Source organism: Diospyros lotus, chromosome 3, assembly GCF_014633365.1.
Source record: "Diospyros lotus cultivar Yz01 chromosome 3, ASM1463336v1, whole genome shotgun sequence".
In the NCBI taxonomy this organism is placed as follows: Eukaryota; Viridiplantae; Streptophyta; class Magnoliopsida; order Ericales; family Ebenaceae; genus Diospyros; species Diospyros lotus.
Genome location: NC_068340.1, coordinates 30,968,926 through 30,983,032, shown reverse-complemented (window position 1 = coordinate 30,983,032; position 14,107 = coordinate 30,968,926). Strand labels below are relative to the sequence as shown.

At 36.8% G+C, this 14,107-nt stretch overlaps 2 protein-coding genes and 1 long non-coding RNA gene across 4 annotated transcripts; 1 reads left to right on the top strand and 2 right to left on the bottom strand.

Moving 5' to 3' along the window:
• LOC127797599 (uncharacterized) lies at positions 1-730 on the top strand. Its single transcript, XR_008022251.1, has 2 exons — positions 1-434; positions 508-730. It is a non-coding gene; the product is annotated as an uncharacterized LOC127797599 (long non-coding RNA).
• Positions 731-1,760: 1,030 nt separating this feature from the next.
• On the bottom strand, positions 1,761-5,981 carry LOC127797597 (pyruvate decarboxylase 1-like). Of its 2 annotated transcripts, none has more exons than XM_052330630.1 (6): positions 5,266-5,981; positions 3,664-3,827; positions 2,915-3,565; positions 2,722-2,851; positions 2,259-2,447; positions 1,761-2,177 (listed from the first exon to the last, which is right to left on the bottom strand). In XM_052330630.1, exons 1-6 carry the CDS (start codon positions 5,782-5,784, stop codon positions 2,007-2,009), a joined length of 1,824 nt encoding a protein of 607 aa, XP_052186590.1. In that variant the 5' UTR covers positions 5,785-5,981; the 3' UTR covers positions 1,761-2,006. The 2 variants fall into 2 exon arrangements, with proteins under 2 accessions (XP_052186590.1, XP_052186591.1); XM_052330631.1 differs by having other exon boundaries at positions 2,722-2,839; positions 5,266-5,979.
• Positions 5,982-7,018: 1,037 nt separating this feature from the next.
• Positions 7,019-10,697, bottom strand: LOC127797596 (ran-binding protein 1 homolog a-like). Its single transcript, XM_052330629.1, has 4 exons — positions 10,514-10,697; positions 10,247-10,398; positions 10,041-10,166; positions 7,019-7,528 (listed from the first exon to the last, which is right to left on the bottom strand). The coding sequence occupies exons 1-4, from the start codon at positions 10,660-10,662 to the stop codon at positions 7,287-7,289; spliced, it is 669 nt and encodes a 222-aa protein (XP_052186589.1). The 5' UTR covers positions 10,663-10,697; the 3' UTR covers positions 7,019-7,286.
• Between the last annotated feature and the right edge of the window lie 3,410 nt (positions 10,698-14,107).

Sequence of the window (14,107 nt, the reverse complement as noted above, 5' to 3'; positions counted from 1 at the left end):
GTTACCTTCTACTTGATTAGGTTTTATTGACCAATGAGTCCAATAATATCGGGCAAAAGAAAACTTGCCTAATAATAATATCAATAACACTTTCATACTTTAACCCAACAAAATATATATAACTGAAATAGAAACCGTCACAAAACTAACTTCGAGGGCAAAGCGAACAGATTCACAAAATTCAAATTTATGACGAACTCCCCATTTGGTCACTCCCCCCATTTGCCATCCCATGGGCCAAAATCCAGATCATGAACCTGGCGAGGCCCATTTGGTTCAATCGATATATTACACTAGGGTTTGCCTATAAATAGAACCCAACCCCTGTGCCCTCCTTTCCCACTCTCTGCGGTCGCCTGAAACTTTGCATCGGAAGGAGGTTGGGGATAACCTGAAAGCGGCTGTTACGGTGAATCGCCACCATGAGGGCTAAGGTATTGAGCTTTGATAGTAAAAGTGTTTCCGCTCTTAAGTCTATTCAATAACGACTCTTCGTTTTGGTTACAGTGGAAGAAGAAGCGCATGAGGAGGTTGAAGAGGAAGCGCCGAAAAATGAGGCAGCGGTCCAAGTAACAATGTAAGGCCTTGGCAGCGGCAATTTCTTCTTGTCTCGGTTTTAATATTGCGTTATTAAGACTTCTCTAGGCTATCGTCGTTTAGTGTTTTTGATACAGTTGATATTTGGATTTGTGGACCGATTTGGCTTGAATGAATTTCGAATTATCGCTAATAGCCTAATACCGCTCGGTTCAAAATTAGGGCTTTGAGTGAATTTCGTATGATCTGGCTTTTTCATGCGCTTGTTCTAGAAAGATTGCTTGAATATCTATTTGAAGATATCGTGCTGCTTTGGGATGCCTTGAATGGTTAGGAAGCAGAATCAACTATGTGTTATAGCCCGGCCTTTGATCTGATTTGCTGCGTTGTGTGCCTGTGGCTTCTGATGGTTCTGTTTTTTTTATTTTGGGATGCCCTGCCTTGCTGGGCCCGCAGCTCGGTCCTACGATTTTTAGTAAAAGAGGAAAATCTGAGTCTGATTTACACTTCTGCGCTGGAAACTGAGAACCGGGGCAACCCAGGTCGTCTACACTCTCAGCTGACCTGGGGGGCAACCCAGGGGGATGGTTCTGTTCTTTATTTTGGTTGCGAGTTGTTGTGGCTGTTGAAGATGAGTGGCCCATTTGTGTGTCAAATGGGACTCTCGACATAGCTACTATTAATTATCATGGTTACCCATGGTTGCGTTCGTTAGGCCCTTGAAATTTAAGGAGCATTTGTGGAAAATTGTTTCCCACTGTTTTCAAAACCAAATTACGGTTTTTGAAACACGTTTCTCATTGTTTTTACTAGTGGTTGATTCGTGTGTTTTCATCTACAATATCCAATAACTGTTAATGCTTGGTAAAAGTTTTTCAACGCTAGAGCTGCCTCAATTTTTGTTAAGAGGTACCTAGTGGTAAAGTCATATGCATAGCAGTGTAAATGGGTCTCTACCTCAACTCATTTATATTCTTATTTAATCAAATCTTTAAATAAATTTTACATCCATTATGAATTTTTTATATATATATTTTCATCTAAAATGGCCTACTCTTGGATACATTGGAAATTATCCATTGAAAATCTATCTGCATCTCTATGCGTATTGATATCGAAGTGCACTGACAATTATGGCGATTTTTTTAATCGAGGAAAACTTGCATTGCCATTGACAATGCTACAGATAATGAAAGTTTGTCTAGCCTGGTTCATGTGTTAATTTTTGCGACGACAGTTGTTGAATTTAGTGGAATATCACCAAAATTTGAATTTAGTGGCTTGTGGAAAACTCACCAAACAAAACCTCATTTTCCCAACCTACCACCACGACCAAACGGCTAAGAAAATCCCGAGGAATTAAATAAAAATAATGAATGCAACGCGCTTTTTTAAAATTCTGTGGATCAGAAACAGCACCCGGAACTACCAAGAACTCTCGTACCCAAATCTGGATCAAAATCACGACTCTACTGCGGATTTGGTGGGCGGCTATTCGCAGAACACACTCTGGATCCCCACTCGAGTAGCTCTTTGCTTGTATCGTCCTTGTGAGCAATTACTTCAATGAAGCACAAGCAATCTTTCTTCTCCCCAGTGGCCATTGCTATTGCTTCGATCAGCTCCTCTTCGGAATGCACCTGAAATACAGATGCCAAAACACGAAATTTACTATCGAAGCGTAAATTCTCTGCTTTATGACGGACTCAAAACCCTCTCACCCTTGTTGTCCAGCAGTTGCCTTCACCATTGTGGATGGCGTCGACAAGGCCTGTGTAGTTCCAATTCTTGATCACATTATATGGTCCGTCATGGATCTCTACCTCTATAGTGTATCCTCCATTGTTAATCAAGAAAATGATGCTATTCTGCCCGCAAGTGATCATAGTTGACACATCCTGTGCAGTAACCTGCCATCCAAAATTTTTGTCAGCTTTGCATGACAGTGACAAACTCCAAGGTTTTTCAAATTCAGCAGATCCTTCAACATTAAAATTTCCTGCAATTGTATGTTAGCCTCCTATTAAAATTTGGTACATTTGACCTTGTCCATCTTAAATTTGAGCCGGAATACGTACGGTCTAGTAACAAAAAGATAAATCAGTGTAAAATTTAGAAGGCAACTTTCTAGAGGGGGTTTAGGGCATGGTATCTAATTTGCTTTACTTTCAAACTAAAATGTACCTGAAAGCTGCCATCTCCAATGCAAGAAATGACTCGCTTATCCGGCACAGCTTGAGCATAGCCCAATGTAGCACCAACAGACCAACCAATTGAACCATACTGCATTTGGAATTGATACCTGCAACACCATCTTTTGAACTCTGAGGTTCATTCATAGGCTTGACATAGAGAATGCAAAGAATTTGTGACTTACCCACATCCTTCTGGTAATTTGAGCTTCTGGCAATTGAACCAGGAGTCTCCTGTCTCGGCAATCACTGCCGTGTCACCTGAGAGCATCTGCTGTATGTGCTGGAAAAGAACATTGACCCTCAAAGCCTCACCAGGCTCAGATTTGAGAGGAAGCCCTTCAGAAACGTAGATCCGGTGGTAATTCTCATAGGCAGCGGTGTTGCGCTTAAGCCTGCTGGCAAGTGCACTTAGGAAGTCCTTCATCAGAACACATCCGAAGGCGGGTCCATTGGCGATCACCACGCGATCAGGCTGTACGATGATCGCTTTCTCCTTCTTGAGGAGCAGCGAGTAGCCGACCGAGCTGTAGTCATTGAAGATTGGCCCTGCAAACAAGTAGGCATCGGCTGATTCCACAATCTCTGCGCAGAAGGCAGTGCTCACGGCGCCCCAGTAAGTCCCTAAGAAGTGAGGGTGGTGCTCCGGAACCAGCCCTTTGGCTGAGGGCATCACGGCCAGTGCATAGCCACAAGCATCGGCCAGCTCAACAAAGGCATCACAGGCTTTTGCAACCCGGAGTTTGGGCCCTCCCACCATGACTGGTTTCACCGCCTTGTCCAAGAAGGCTGCTGCGGCTTCCACTGCAGCTTCAAGCCCCTGCTTGTTGCTTAACCTGTATGAAATGATATCATAATAAACCAATTCAAATAGGAAATTAGGAATCTCGTGTTAATTACCAGTTACAAAAACTGAGAAGCAAATTTAATTTACCGGGGCGAAATGGAAAATGGAATGGGCTCTCTGATGAAAGTTGGGTGAGGAATGCCTGCTAAGTTGCAACTGATGCTTATGTAGACAGGCTTGCTTTCTTTCAGAGCTGTGGCGACGGCTTTGTCGATTTGTTCATGGGCGTCTTCTAAGTTATTGACAACGGCCTACACATAATAAACGCAATCTCATTCAAGAAAAGATGCAATATTATGTCGAGCAATAAACGGAATTATATGTTAATAAAAATGCTATAGAAGATTTTCATATAAGATAAAATTTTTCATCAATATGGTGAAAAAATAGAATCCAAACAAATTTGTGAATAATTATAAAAATACCAATATCCATCAGATGTTTGCCAGAATGGCCAAAACCCATCAAATGGTCGTATAATATGCAAAACTATAGTATAATCAAACAAGATATCTAAGATTTTGCTCATGAACCCACTAAAGAATATAGATGTTAAAGAAAATTATAGAATTTGCCGATAGAAATAGGCGTCGCCATATTGAAATCTCTGTTGTTCCACTTTTCACTTTCAATGAATGAATACAATAATATTACATTCTTCTAAGTGAATTTTTATATAAGTTTCTGTTTGTAAACCATTGCTGCATCATTTAGAGATCAACCTAAGCGAAAATGACATCTTCATAATTTTTATATAAAAAACTTGCACAGAATGATGTGACCATTGACTAATATTTTTTCAATTATGAGACATCGAAAGATTCTTCTCTTTTTTATATATGAATATTAATAAGTTATATACATTACCTACGAAATTTTTTTATTGCTTTGTAGAGATCAAGTGTACTCTATATGAGTTGAAAAAGATGGAAGTTCTAATACCATGATAGAAGAAATATGTTAGGAAAGATAAAAAAGAAATTGTAAGAGAAATATCAGAATATATTATATATATTGATATTGTATTATGTAATGACTGGCATTGCAGATACAAAAAATACTATAATAACATTTCAAAAAAATCCTAACAATATGTATTTAAAACGGATAAATCACGTAATATATAAACTCTATATATTATAAAATTTACGAACAAATCACGCAATACTATTTATATATCGAAAAGCATAAAACTCATCAATACTAAAATAACTATATTTTAGATTATAATATGTTCTTAAAAATTTGTTATTTTTCATTTTAGTCAATTTTGAAATAACTAGATTTTAATTTGTTTTATAGCTTTACCATTTGAGAAATGTGAGGGATTCATAATTATATTATATATATTATTACTTTGTTTATAATGATTTTCTCATGCATTTCTGATCAAGAGGAAAAATATGAGAAACGAAAGGTGAGGAATAAATCAATCCATAAAGCTTAAGAAATTACAGGGGAAAAAAAGAATGATTAATTACACAAACAAGCGAAGAGTTTGCTTTCTTGACAAGTAATTTATAATTACAGGAAATACATATGAAGAACATGATTTCTACCTAAGCAAATTAGAGCAAATATGAGCAACTAATTATAATAAAATTGAAAAGCAGACTATATATTTGATCAAAAGTTCATCAAATGCAAAGACATTTGTCATATATTGATCAAGGACGACAAAGAACTCACCTGGTAGCACGTAACAGTCTGGAAGCATCGCAGCTCCTGGCTGAAATCCGGCAATCCAATCGTGTGGTGCAAAATCCGATTCGTCCCGTAATCATTCGTATTCGGACCTCCGACCACGCATATAACCGGAAGATTCTCGCTGTAAGCACCGGCAATGGCGTTGAGCACGCTCAGCCCGCCGACGGTGAAAGTGACCACGCAGGCTCCGACGCCGCGGGCCCGGGCATAGCCGTCGGCGGCGTAACCGGCATTGAGCTCGTTGCAGCAACCGATATTTTTGAGCCCGGGCTCGGCGATAAGGTGATCGAGAAGCGTGAGGTTGAAGTCGCCGGGCACGGAGAAAACATCGGAGACGCCGATCTGGACGAGGCGGCGAGCGAGGTGGCTTCCGAGCGTGGCGTCCGTTGAAGCCATGAGAGAGGAAGCTTGGGACTCCTGGATGCTGGAAACAGCGCCGTTTCGAGGCGGGCAGCCAATGCAGTTGTTCTGTGGATTGGTGTAGTCCAGCGTTCCAATCATATGTCGTGAAAGTTGTGACGATTGCTGTAGAAATCGAATCTATGAGATCGCTGGAAAGAGGAAGAGGAAGAAGAAGAAGAAGACGGAAGCGTGGAAGTGTAATTACAAGGATGCGAGGGGGATATATATAGTAGAAGGGCAGGGAGCGAGAAATGAGGCGGTTAGAGGCCTTCCATTTTGGTAGTTTCGTGGAGAGGAGTGTGTTTTCTGTTGGCAACCGTAGTCGGATCGAGCAGCTCGCTCATTCATAACTTTATATGCTAATATTATATCAAAAAATAATTAGTATATATAATTTATTTAAATATTTTATAATTCAAAAATACCATTATAAAATAATTCTTAATTTAGATGTAACCTAGGTGACTCTTTTTAACTTTCGCCAGTTTACAGAATAATTTTGAACTTCTATTTATTCACTAATATATATACAGGTGTCTTTTTGTTTTTGCCAACAGAACGTTTATTCTTGAAATGCACTGTTGAAGTAATCTCATATTTGGCAATTTAATTTTTTGTACAACAGAAGTGAGGTCTAATTAATTTGTGGAAACTAAGATATTAATAGCAGTCTGTACGCATAGAATGACTTGTTTCTATTTAGCATTGACGACGGAAATCTCAGGCGATAATAATACATCAGCTACATTTTGTTCATTAACCATACGACTCTATTCATCGTGTTAACTTTTTTTTTATTCTTTATATTTTTTTAATAAAAAATGGTTAGGTACATGATCAACACTTCCAACAATATCTCACCAATCTTTCATGGTTACGAACATCTTCGTCCCTTAAACTCAAGAATGCAAGACTTAAAAAGGAAAAAATCATATAAGACTCGTAAAATTCAAATTCAAGACGGCAAATTTATTAACACTTGCTACCTAGTGCTCAACACATAACGTGAGAACCACCACCAAACTTGACGGAGAAGCGTACAAGACTAGGTAATTAAAGACGAGACCATACCGGCCATTTATAGAGTTAAATGGGTGATCAAATTGAAGACTAGGGAGAAATAATCACCGTTTACTTAATAGCCATACCGGCGGATTAAGTAGCGGGGTCACCATGCATTAGTTCCCAGTGACAACAAGAAGAACGATTCCATGTGAAGCAAATCAAAGACTATATCCCAAGAAAAATTGTCTTGACGCATTACATTCTCACCAGGAGAACTGGACAAGCAACTAACACTGCTGAATAAATAAATTTTTTTTTTTCAGAGGTGGGAGGTGGGGGGGGGGGGTTGGCGCGGGGGAACCTGAACCAGGACAACACAACCATGACAAGAGAAAACGACCCAGATTTTGCCGAATACCGGCCAAGACTTCAATGACAGACTGACAAACCCACACTGCTGTTCTCGCCCGGAAATCAAAAGGTCCACCATGTTTAACTAACTAGGTAGAGCTTATGAATAAGGGCAGCAAACAAGGTTAGACGATTAACCTTGCAAAATCATCAAGATCACTGATACCGTATTGAGACAAAGGCGCTTAAGTTGAAGAAACAGGCTCCTCGCCCTTCTTATCAGCATCATCTGTTTTTGCAGGCTCATTTTCAGATTCCTTCTCCTTGGCTGCATCAGACACCTTTTTACTGTCTGACTCATCAGTTTTCTTATCTTCCACACTTAACTTCTCCAGCAGCCCAGCAGCAGCAGATGCATCTTTGCTTTCCTCTTTCTTTTGTTGAGATTCAGCCACTTCTTGGAACATTTCCTTGAAGGTTTTGCAATCTACGGGAGGGGACAAAAAGGCAGATAAAACTTTAATTTTCTTAGAGGATGACGCTTAGTACCATATCAGAAAGAAACCAGAAGCGCAAGAAGGAACCTCTAACAACAAGATGCGCTAAAACATACAGTACTAGTCCACACTGCATTCAATTTTCTTGTGCATATAAAAAATAGAGTTCAATGGTAAATAATGAAGTTAACTATACTTACTGTGCTTAATCTGTCTTCCTGCTGTCATAATGATTTATTCTCAGCTTTGACACCACATATAAACAACACTTTATAATCAATATTCACCCCCAATGGATTTAATCCACTCATGGCAAAACTTTGTACCAGTTCATTGTGATTTTGTATGTTAACCAATATGGTTTCCCATTTGAATAAGTGTAATACAATTAATAGGAATAGTAGGTCATTGTCCCGACATGTTGCATAAAGTTGCCAGTTCACTACACCAAATTCCACGTGAGACAACCAGCAAGGATAGAACATGTTCAGTCTTACATACATACTCCAAATGATAATCATGCAAGCTGTCATCTTCTCTTATGCGTCAACATCCCACCCAAAAGCTAGGAGGTCAAATTCAATTATTTTTTCCAGTTGGTTATTTATGTATTTATTCAGGGCATGTTTCTATCATGTAATCATCTTTCTTTGGTATTGATTGCCACGTTCTTAACAATTTACTGAATAAGAAGAGACCTCTCCAAGCCATCTTGAGAGGAATTTATTTTATTTTGGTATATAAAACCAACATTTCAGGTCTACATGTAGCCAGGTGAGATTTTACCATAGTAGAAATCTGTTGTCAATCTAGATATCAAATTAAAACACTGTTCCTTGGCAACAAGTTGGGTTCTTAGGTATGGTCTAATGCAAGAATCATACTTCATCTGAAAGTTTATACAAAACTGATGAATACACTATTAGTTTGTTAACAGGTAAATTACATGTGGTTTAGGTATCTTCTACACCTCATGCAGTTTTTGTTTTTTTTTTTTTTTATTCAATCAACATCTTCCATTGAGTCCAGAGCCCAACAATGTCACCAAACTTCCTTAAATTGCATCATTTTTAATAAATCATATTTTCCCTCAACTTTTCCTCAGCATCATTTTGTGCAATTTCATAGCTCATATTTCACACAAGGGTTATCTTGAATTGACTCTATCAATCAGATCAAGAACCCCATATCTGCAACAGGCTTATATTGGACCCTTGGGTGCATTAACATGTCCAATTCGAAATGCATCCATTTGTTAACACTAATGCTAATCTCTTAAGGTTGCAGAACATGCACAGGAGACCCATTAGTAAAGGATGTGTGGATATTTGTACTTAATCCAAAAGAAAAGAACTAGTTGTATGCCATGTCCAGTAGCTGTTTGCTAATGGCCAGAATTCACACATGTAAGAGAAGTGCTTAAATAATATTAAATTAAGATCCACGAACACTTCTAAAAAGTTGTTGCATCATCCTTGACATCAATTCTCATTGAACACTTCCAAATGCTTGTTAGACAGGCTAGAACATGCTCTACTGTGTCTCTGTGTGTGTGTGTGTGTGTGAGCGTGTGTTAATTCTTTTTTACAGATAAAAAATATATATTAATTCTTTTATTAGTCACTGGAAAAACCTCAGATCTTGAAGAAAGACAACACCTCAGATCATGAGGAAAGGCCAGTGACCCACCCTCCTACTGTGCACTGATTACATATCCTGCCACATTTAGTCCGTGTCATCTATTGCTATTTGTGACATATATCTGATTCAAAATATCCATGACATAGTTCTTCCATTGAATTTACAAGTGAGATTTTAATCAAAGGATGGACAAATCCCAGAATATTGCAAAGTAAAAGGAATAAATGAATTATGGAAGTAAATTTACTTAAAATGCCTAAAGGTCAGTTATTTAAGCCCATCTAAAGGTCAAGCAAGGACAAGAAACACAAGTATAATTCTGGCTATAACTACTTAAGATGCTGTGTTGTTTGTGTTCATCCAAACTGGAGAAGTTTCTCCATATAGATGATAGGTCCAACTGAGCTTCCAAATAGGCTCATTCAGGGATGGCGGCTACGCAGTTGGCTTGTGTAAGAGAGGCAGGAGAAACCACCCGACCGAACAGGTACCAAAACTTGGCACAACACCCTATGAAACACCTATATTAACACTATAATAGATACTAGGAGTCATAACTCAGCTCTAAGTGAGACATATTAAGTGATACATAGCTACTTAGAAGTGGACTCGAAGTTGAAACATATATCTCCATTTTTGAGCGAGGTGGGTGAAAGGTGTAAGAAACCACTCCACCTAAAATATTTGAACTCAAAAATAGAAATGGCTATATTTGAACTCAAAAATAGGTACTAGCAAGTAGCAACATAATTCTGGTCGAGATAGCCCCGGGACATGCTATTAAATCCTAACAATCTACAAGCCATTGTTATAAGCAATCAAAAATTTGAGAAGCCAGTGAATCGATTTGAAGCTACTTACTCTCAATAGATGCAAATCTAATACAGAAGAATTCATCCTTCAATTCGCCATCAGCAAAATCCGCGGCATGCCAAACGCAAGACTTGTCGTTCCCCGCGTGCTCCTGAACCGACATAGTCGGCAGAACTGCACAGCGAATTTCAAGATCAGGCGCCAAAACACAAGCATAAAATGACTTCTAAGTAAAATCGAAGAGCAAAACAAACCTAGATGGTTGGCGCAGATCTTAAGGGTCTTCGATTGCCTCATAACGAGCCGAACTTTGCCCGATTCCTTGTGCTTCAAGAGCTTCACCGTACCAGCGCCTCTCTCCTTCCACTGATTCCCGTCCTTATCGAATCGGTAGAGCTTGGCTTTCCTGTAAACAAAATTCATATAAATTGCACAAAATCAAACTGTAGATCCTGTAATTGAGTCAGATCGAAAAATCCCTAGGAATTAATCTTTATGACTGCGGGGGAGATAAAAAGTACAGATCGAGGATGGCGTCTTCATCTTCTTCGCCGGTGGTCACGGCGACTTCTTCTAGCTTGACGATCGGGGCGACCTGTGCTCCGGTGTCTTCATCCTCACCGGCGGCGACTTCTTCCTCTTCTCTGTGCTCCGGATCGGTGCTCGCCATCGAAACAGAAAGAGACTGCAATCCTAAGGGTTATGCCAAAGAGAGTTTATATATATAGTGCGGTGAAAGCGAAGGATGGGGTGGGGGTTTTCAAACGGGTTCTAGAAGCGTGAGGTTTACGCTTTGGATTGGACGGGGGTTTAAATTCGTGAGATCTGCTGTTTGGATGCAAAGAAAATTTGATGATATTAGGTTGAGGGATGATCATCATTTTCCCTTTCTCCAATAAATTTGTTACATCCTTTTACAGTTTCAGGTTATGTGTCAGAATTATGTTTAACTTGAAGTTTTTGTTAGAAATTATTTTACTTTTATATTGTTAAAAATTATAATATTCATTCATGAAACTTAATTTATTTATAAAAATTATTTTTTATGTTCTAAAAATAATAATAATATTTTTTTTTGTTAAATTAAAATTACTATTTTACTCCTCATTTTCTTTCTAATTTTAATCGTTTTTCTCTATTTCTTTAATTTATCTTAAAAAATATAAAAAAAATAATAATTATTAAACAATGATCACTATTGAAATTGATTTGAGACTCAGATAAATTTGTAGTTTAATAAATTATATAAAAGACTCAAACTTAGAATGAAAGTGATTATGAGTTCACTAATAAGATATTCTTATGGATTCTTTAAAATCTTATCGATTGATAAGTTTAATAACAGTGATGATGATAAATTATCTGAAAAAATGATGGAGGAAGAGAGTGTTGGAGAACTGGACTCATATCTGAGTCAGGTCACCCATAAAGGAATTTTTTGAGATCCAAATAATCAGATCCATTTGTGGAATTGGATCTGGCGATAACCGCTGGAAACCGCCCACTTCCTCCATATGTGGAGAAGATGGAACAAAGACGGTTAACCATATAACTGCATATATAAAAGTTTTCTTTCACATTTGTGAGGGATGAACTTTGAGTTGGTTGGGAGTGTTATCAGATTTTCTCTAAAAGATTTTCAGGCTGTGACTTAAAGGTGACTTTCGTTTATTGTGATTTCACTTGTGATCGCTGATACAACCATTGTTATTAATCTTCCGTAGTGCAAGTAATAGGTATATTATTTTTGTTATGATTCTTGTCCTTTTCTATCATAGAAGAATAAGAAAAATAAGAAATCTCAAATCAATCAATAATGATACTTAAATCCTTCAGTTTTGTAAATTAAATGACTATCATGAACAAAGATATAGAAAAATATTGATGGAGAGAAAGGTAGCGATTGTGCCATCTATGAGAAGCCTCATCGGCGAGGAACACCCCCATTGCACCAATGGAGGAATACCCATTGCCGATAGAAGCCTTTCCTTGTACGTCATCCCAATATCATAATTTTCAACCTCAATCCCTTTGGATCTCTTTGTTCAGTGGCCCACATCGTATTTCTTCTGCAATATTGGTCATCAGTGACAGTAAAGCTCAAGTAAAGCTCAACGATAAACTAAGTTTCACAAGACAAAAGATAAAGAGAGAAAAGAAAGTTGATGGCTGGTTGACTGAACATGGCAAAGGTGAGAGATGTAAGAGAACTAAAAGACATTTGAGAGAGTAATAAGACTGTTTAAGCTAATAGTATAGAAAAATTGCAACGTAATATCAAAAGTCAATGATAGTCTTTGTATTTTGTAAATGCAAATATACTTTTTATAATTATTCTAAATCTTAAAATTAATAATTGTAATTTTTTCATATTATTGAAAAATTCGCAATATATACAAAATGTTATTATCAAGGGTAAATCAAAGATAATTCCTTACAAAATATAAAATTGATCAATGTACTTTTAGACATGTATCTTAGAATGAACTTTTATAATTTGTCAAAAAATAAAAATAATTTTTTATTTTAAATTAAAATCAAACATTTATTATAAAATAATTTGTCAAAAAATAAAAATAAAAATAAATATGTTAAAAATAATTTTTTATTGTAGTTAGAGGCTATCATTTGTCAATGTCAATTAAACATTTATTATTAATGATAAATCATATCGATATGTGTGCAGCTTCCAGCTGGGCCTGGGCCTATTTGTCATGCAATTAGGATTTATAGAATTGACTATACACAAATACAAATATACAATAGGTCAAATATAGAAATTGGTTGGAGACAAAATTATCACGAAAAATGACTTAAATGGAAAAATATCACAAAAAGGGGCACACACTCACAAAAACAAGAAATTGTGATAGATGTTGTTGCTCGCATAAAGTAAAGTATTTATAAGAGTGTTACACATAAAAATATTATTAAAAAAATTATTCATAATTATGATCGTAGGTAAAACAATTTCATGTTATTTATTGTACATTCTTAATAATAAACTAATTTAAAACTTTTGGTCGCACATGTGAAAATTACGTGAAAAAATAATATAATTAACTATAATTTACAAAAATGATAAATGAAATCATAAAGAGACAAATGTTGGCCCAAACTAAATGATAAGATCAGGCCTACGGAAAGCCCATTAGTTTTGATTCAGGCTTTTAGCACGAATGAACTCGTGAACTTTCTTCGCACGTGAAAATTCAAGGTGATAATATTTCGTTTGTTGAAAGGCAATTCTTTTTTTTTAACTTTGAAACAATGGTTATTTGATAAGACTTTTCGGTATCCATTTGTTAGGTTTATATAAATTTTTGTTGAGCAATAATAAGCAACTCTCAATTGAATTATTACTTTGTCAAATAAAAAATTAACATTTCATAATGGTGCATTATCCACTTGATCTCTTGTTGAGCAAGGTTGATATTTTTTTTAACGCAGATCACTTTAATGTATAATCTCTATAATCTTATAAATTACACCACTAATGTTCAAATCAACGAAATGTTCAAATGTCAAATATGCAACAAAAAAAAGAAAAGTTTAGGATTGCCCCAAGGCCGATCCATTCCATAGGAGGGTTATCCAGCGTTCGACTGAAAAAAGCATGAGAAGGCTGAGGCGGTGGCCATGGAAGCTAAAGTAAGGAGGGTTGTATAAAAAGCTTTAAGAAGAATACAAGGACTAGAGTTCACAGGTGCAAGATAAAAATCTAGGGTCTGCTGCTTCGAGATTTGGGCTTATTACCATCATGTTCTCACCACTTCGAATGATTTCAGCTTGGGCTTCACTTAGCCCATGTGTTGATGGGCTTCAAACGCGATGGCAAGGACACCACCCTTTTATTTGGATCAAAATCTATATATATATATATATATATATTATAACAAGACAATCGCTAAATTTTCTTTTCGCTCATTTTAAGTTTTTATTTTAATATTTGTTTTTTTACTTAACTGAAATGAAATTTTTGTAAGTTATTAATTAAGTATAGATCTGTGAAAAATATGTAGTTCTTGGAACTTGTAAATAATTTTTTTCATGATTAAATAGTGCTTGAAAAATGTGTAAACATACTGGTATATGAAAAGACAAAATCTAATCTA

What these genes read in the sequence shown, in the direction of transcription:
- LOC127797597 (XM_052330630.1), bottom strand. Translation starts at nt 5,784, where the DNA reads ATGATTGGAACGCTGGACTACACCAATCCACAGAACAACTGCATTGGC. An exon ending in AAATTACCAGAAGGATGTGG is followed by an intron (nt 2,852 to 2,914) that starts GTAAGTCACAAA and finishes AGAGTTCAAAAG; the next exon opens with ATGGTGTTGCAGGTATCAAT. An exon ending in GCAACTGCTGGACAACAAGG is followed by an intron (nt 2,178 to 2,258) that starts GTGAGAGGGTTT and finishes TCTGTATTTCAG; the next exon opens with GTGCATTCCGAAGAGGAGCT.
- LOC127797596 (XM_052330629.1), bottom strand. Translation starts at nt 10,662, where the DNA reads ATGGCGAGCACCGATCCGGAGCACAGAGAAGAGGAAGAAGTCGCCGCC. An exon ending in GAAGACGCCATCCTCGATCT is followed by an intron (nt 10,399 to 10,513) that starts GTACTTTTTATC and finishes TTTTGTTTACAG; the next exon opens with GAAAGCCAAGCTCTACCGAT. An exon ending in GATCTGCGCCAACCATCTAG is followed by an intron (nt 10,167 to 10,246) that starts GTTTGTTTTGCT and finishes TTCGCTGTGCAG; the next exon opens with TTCTGCCGACTATGTCGGTT.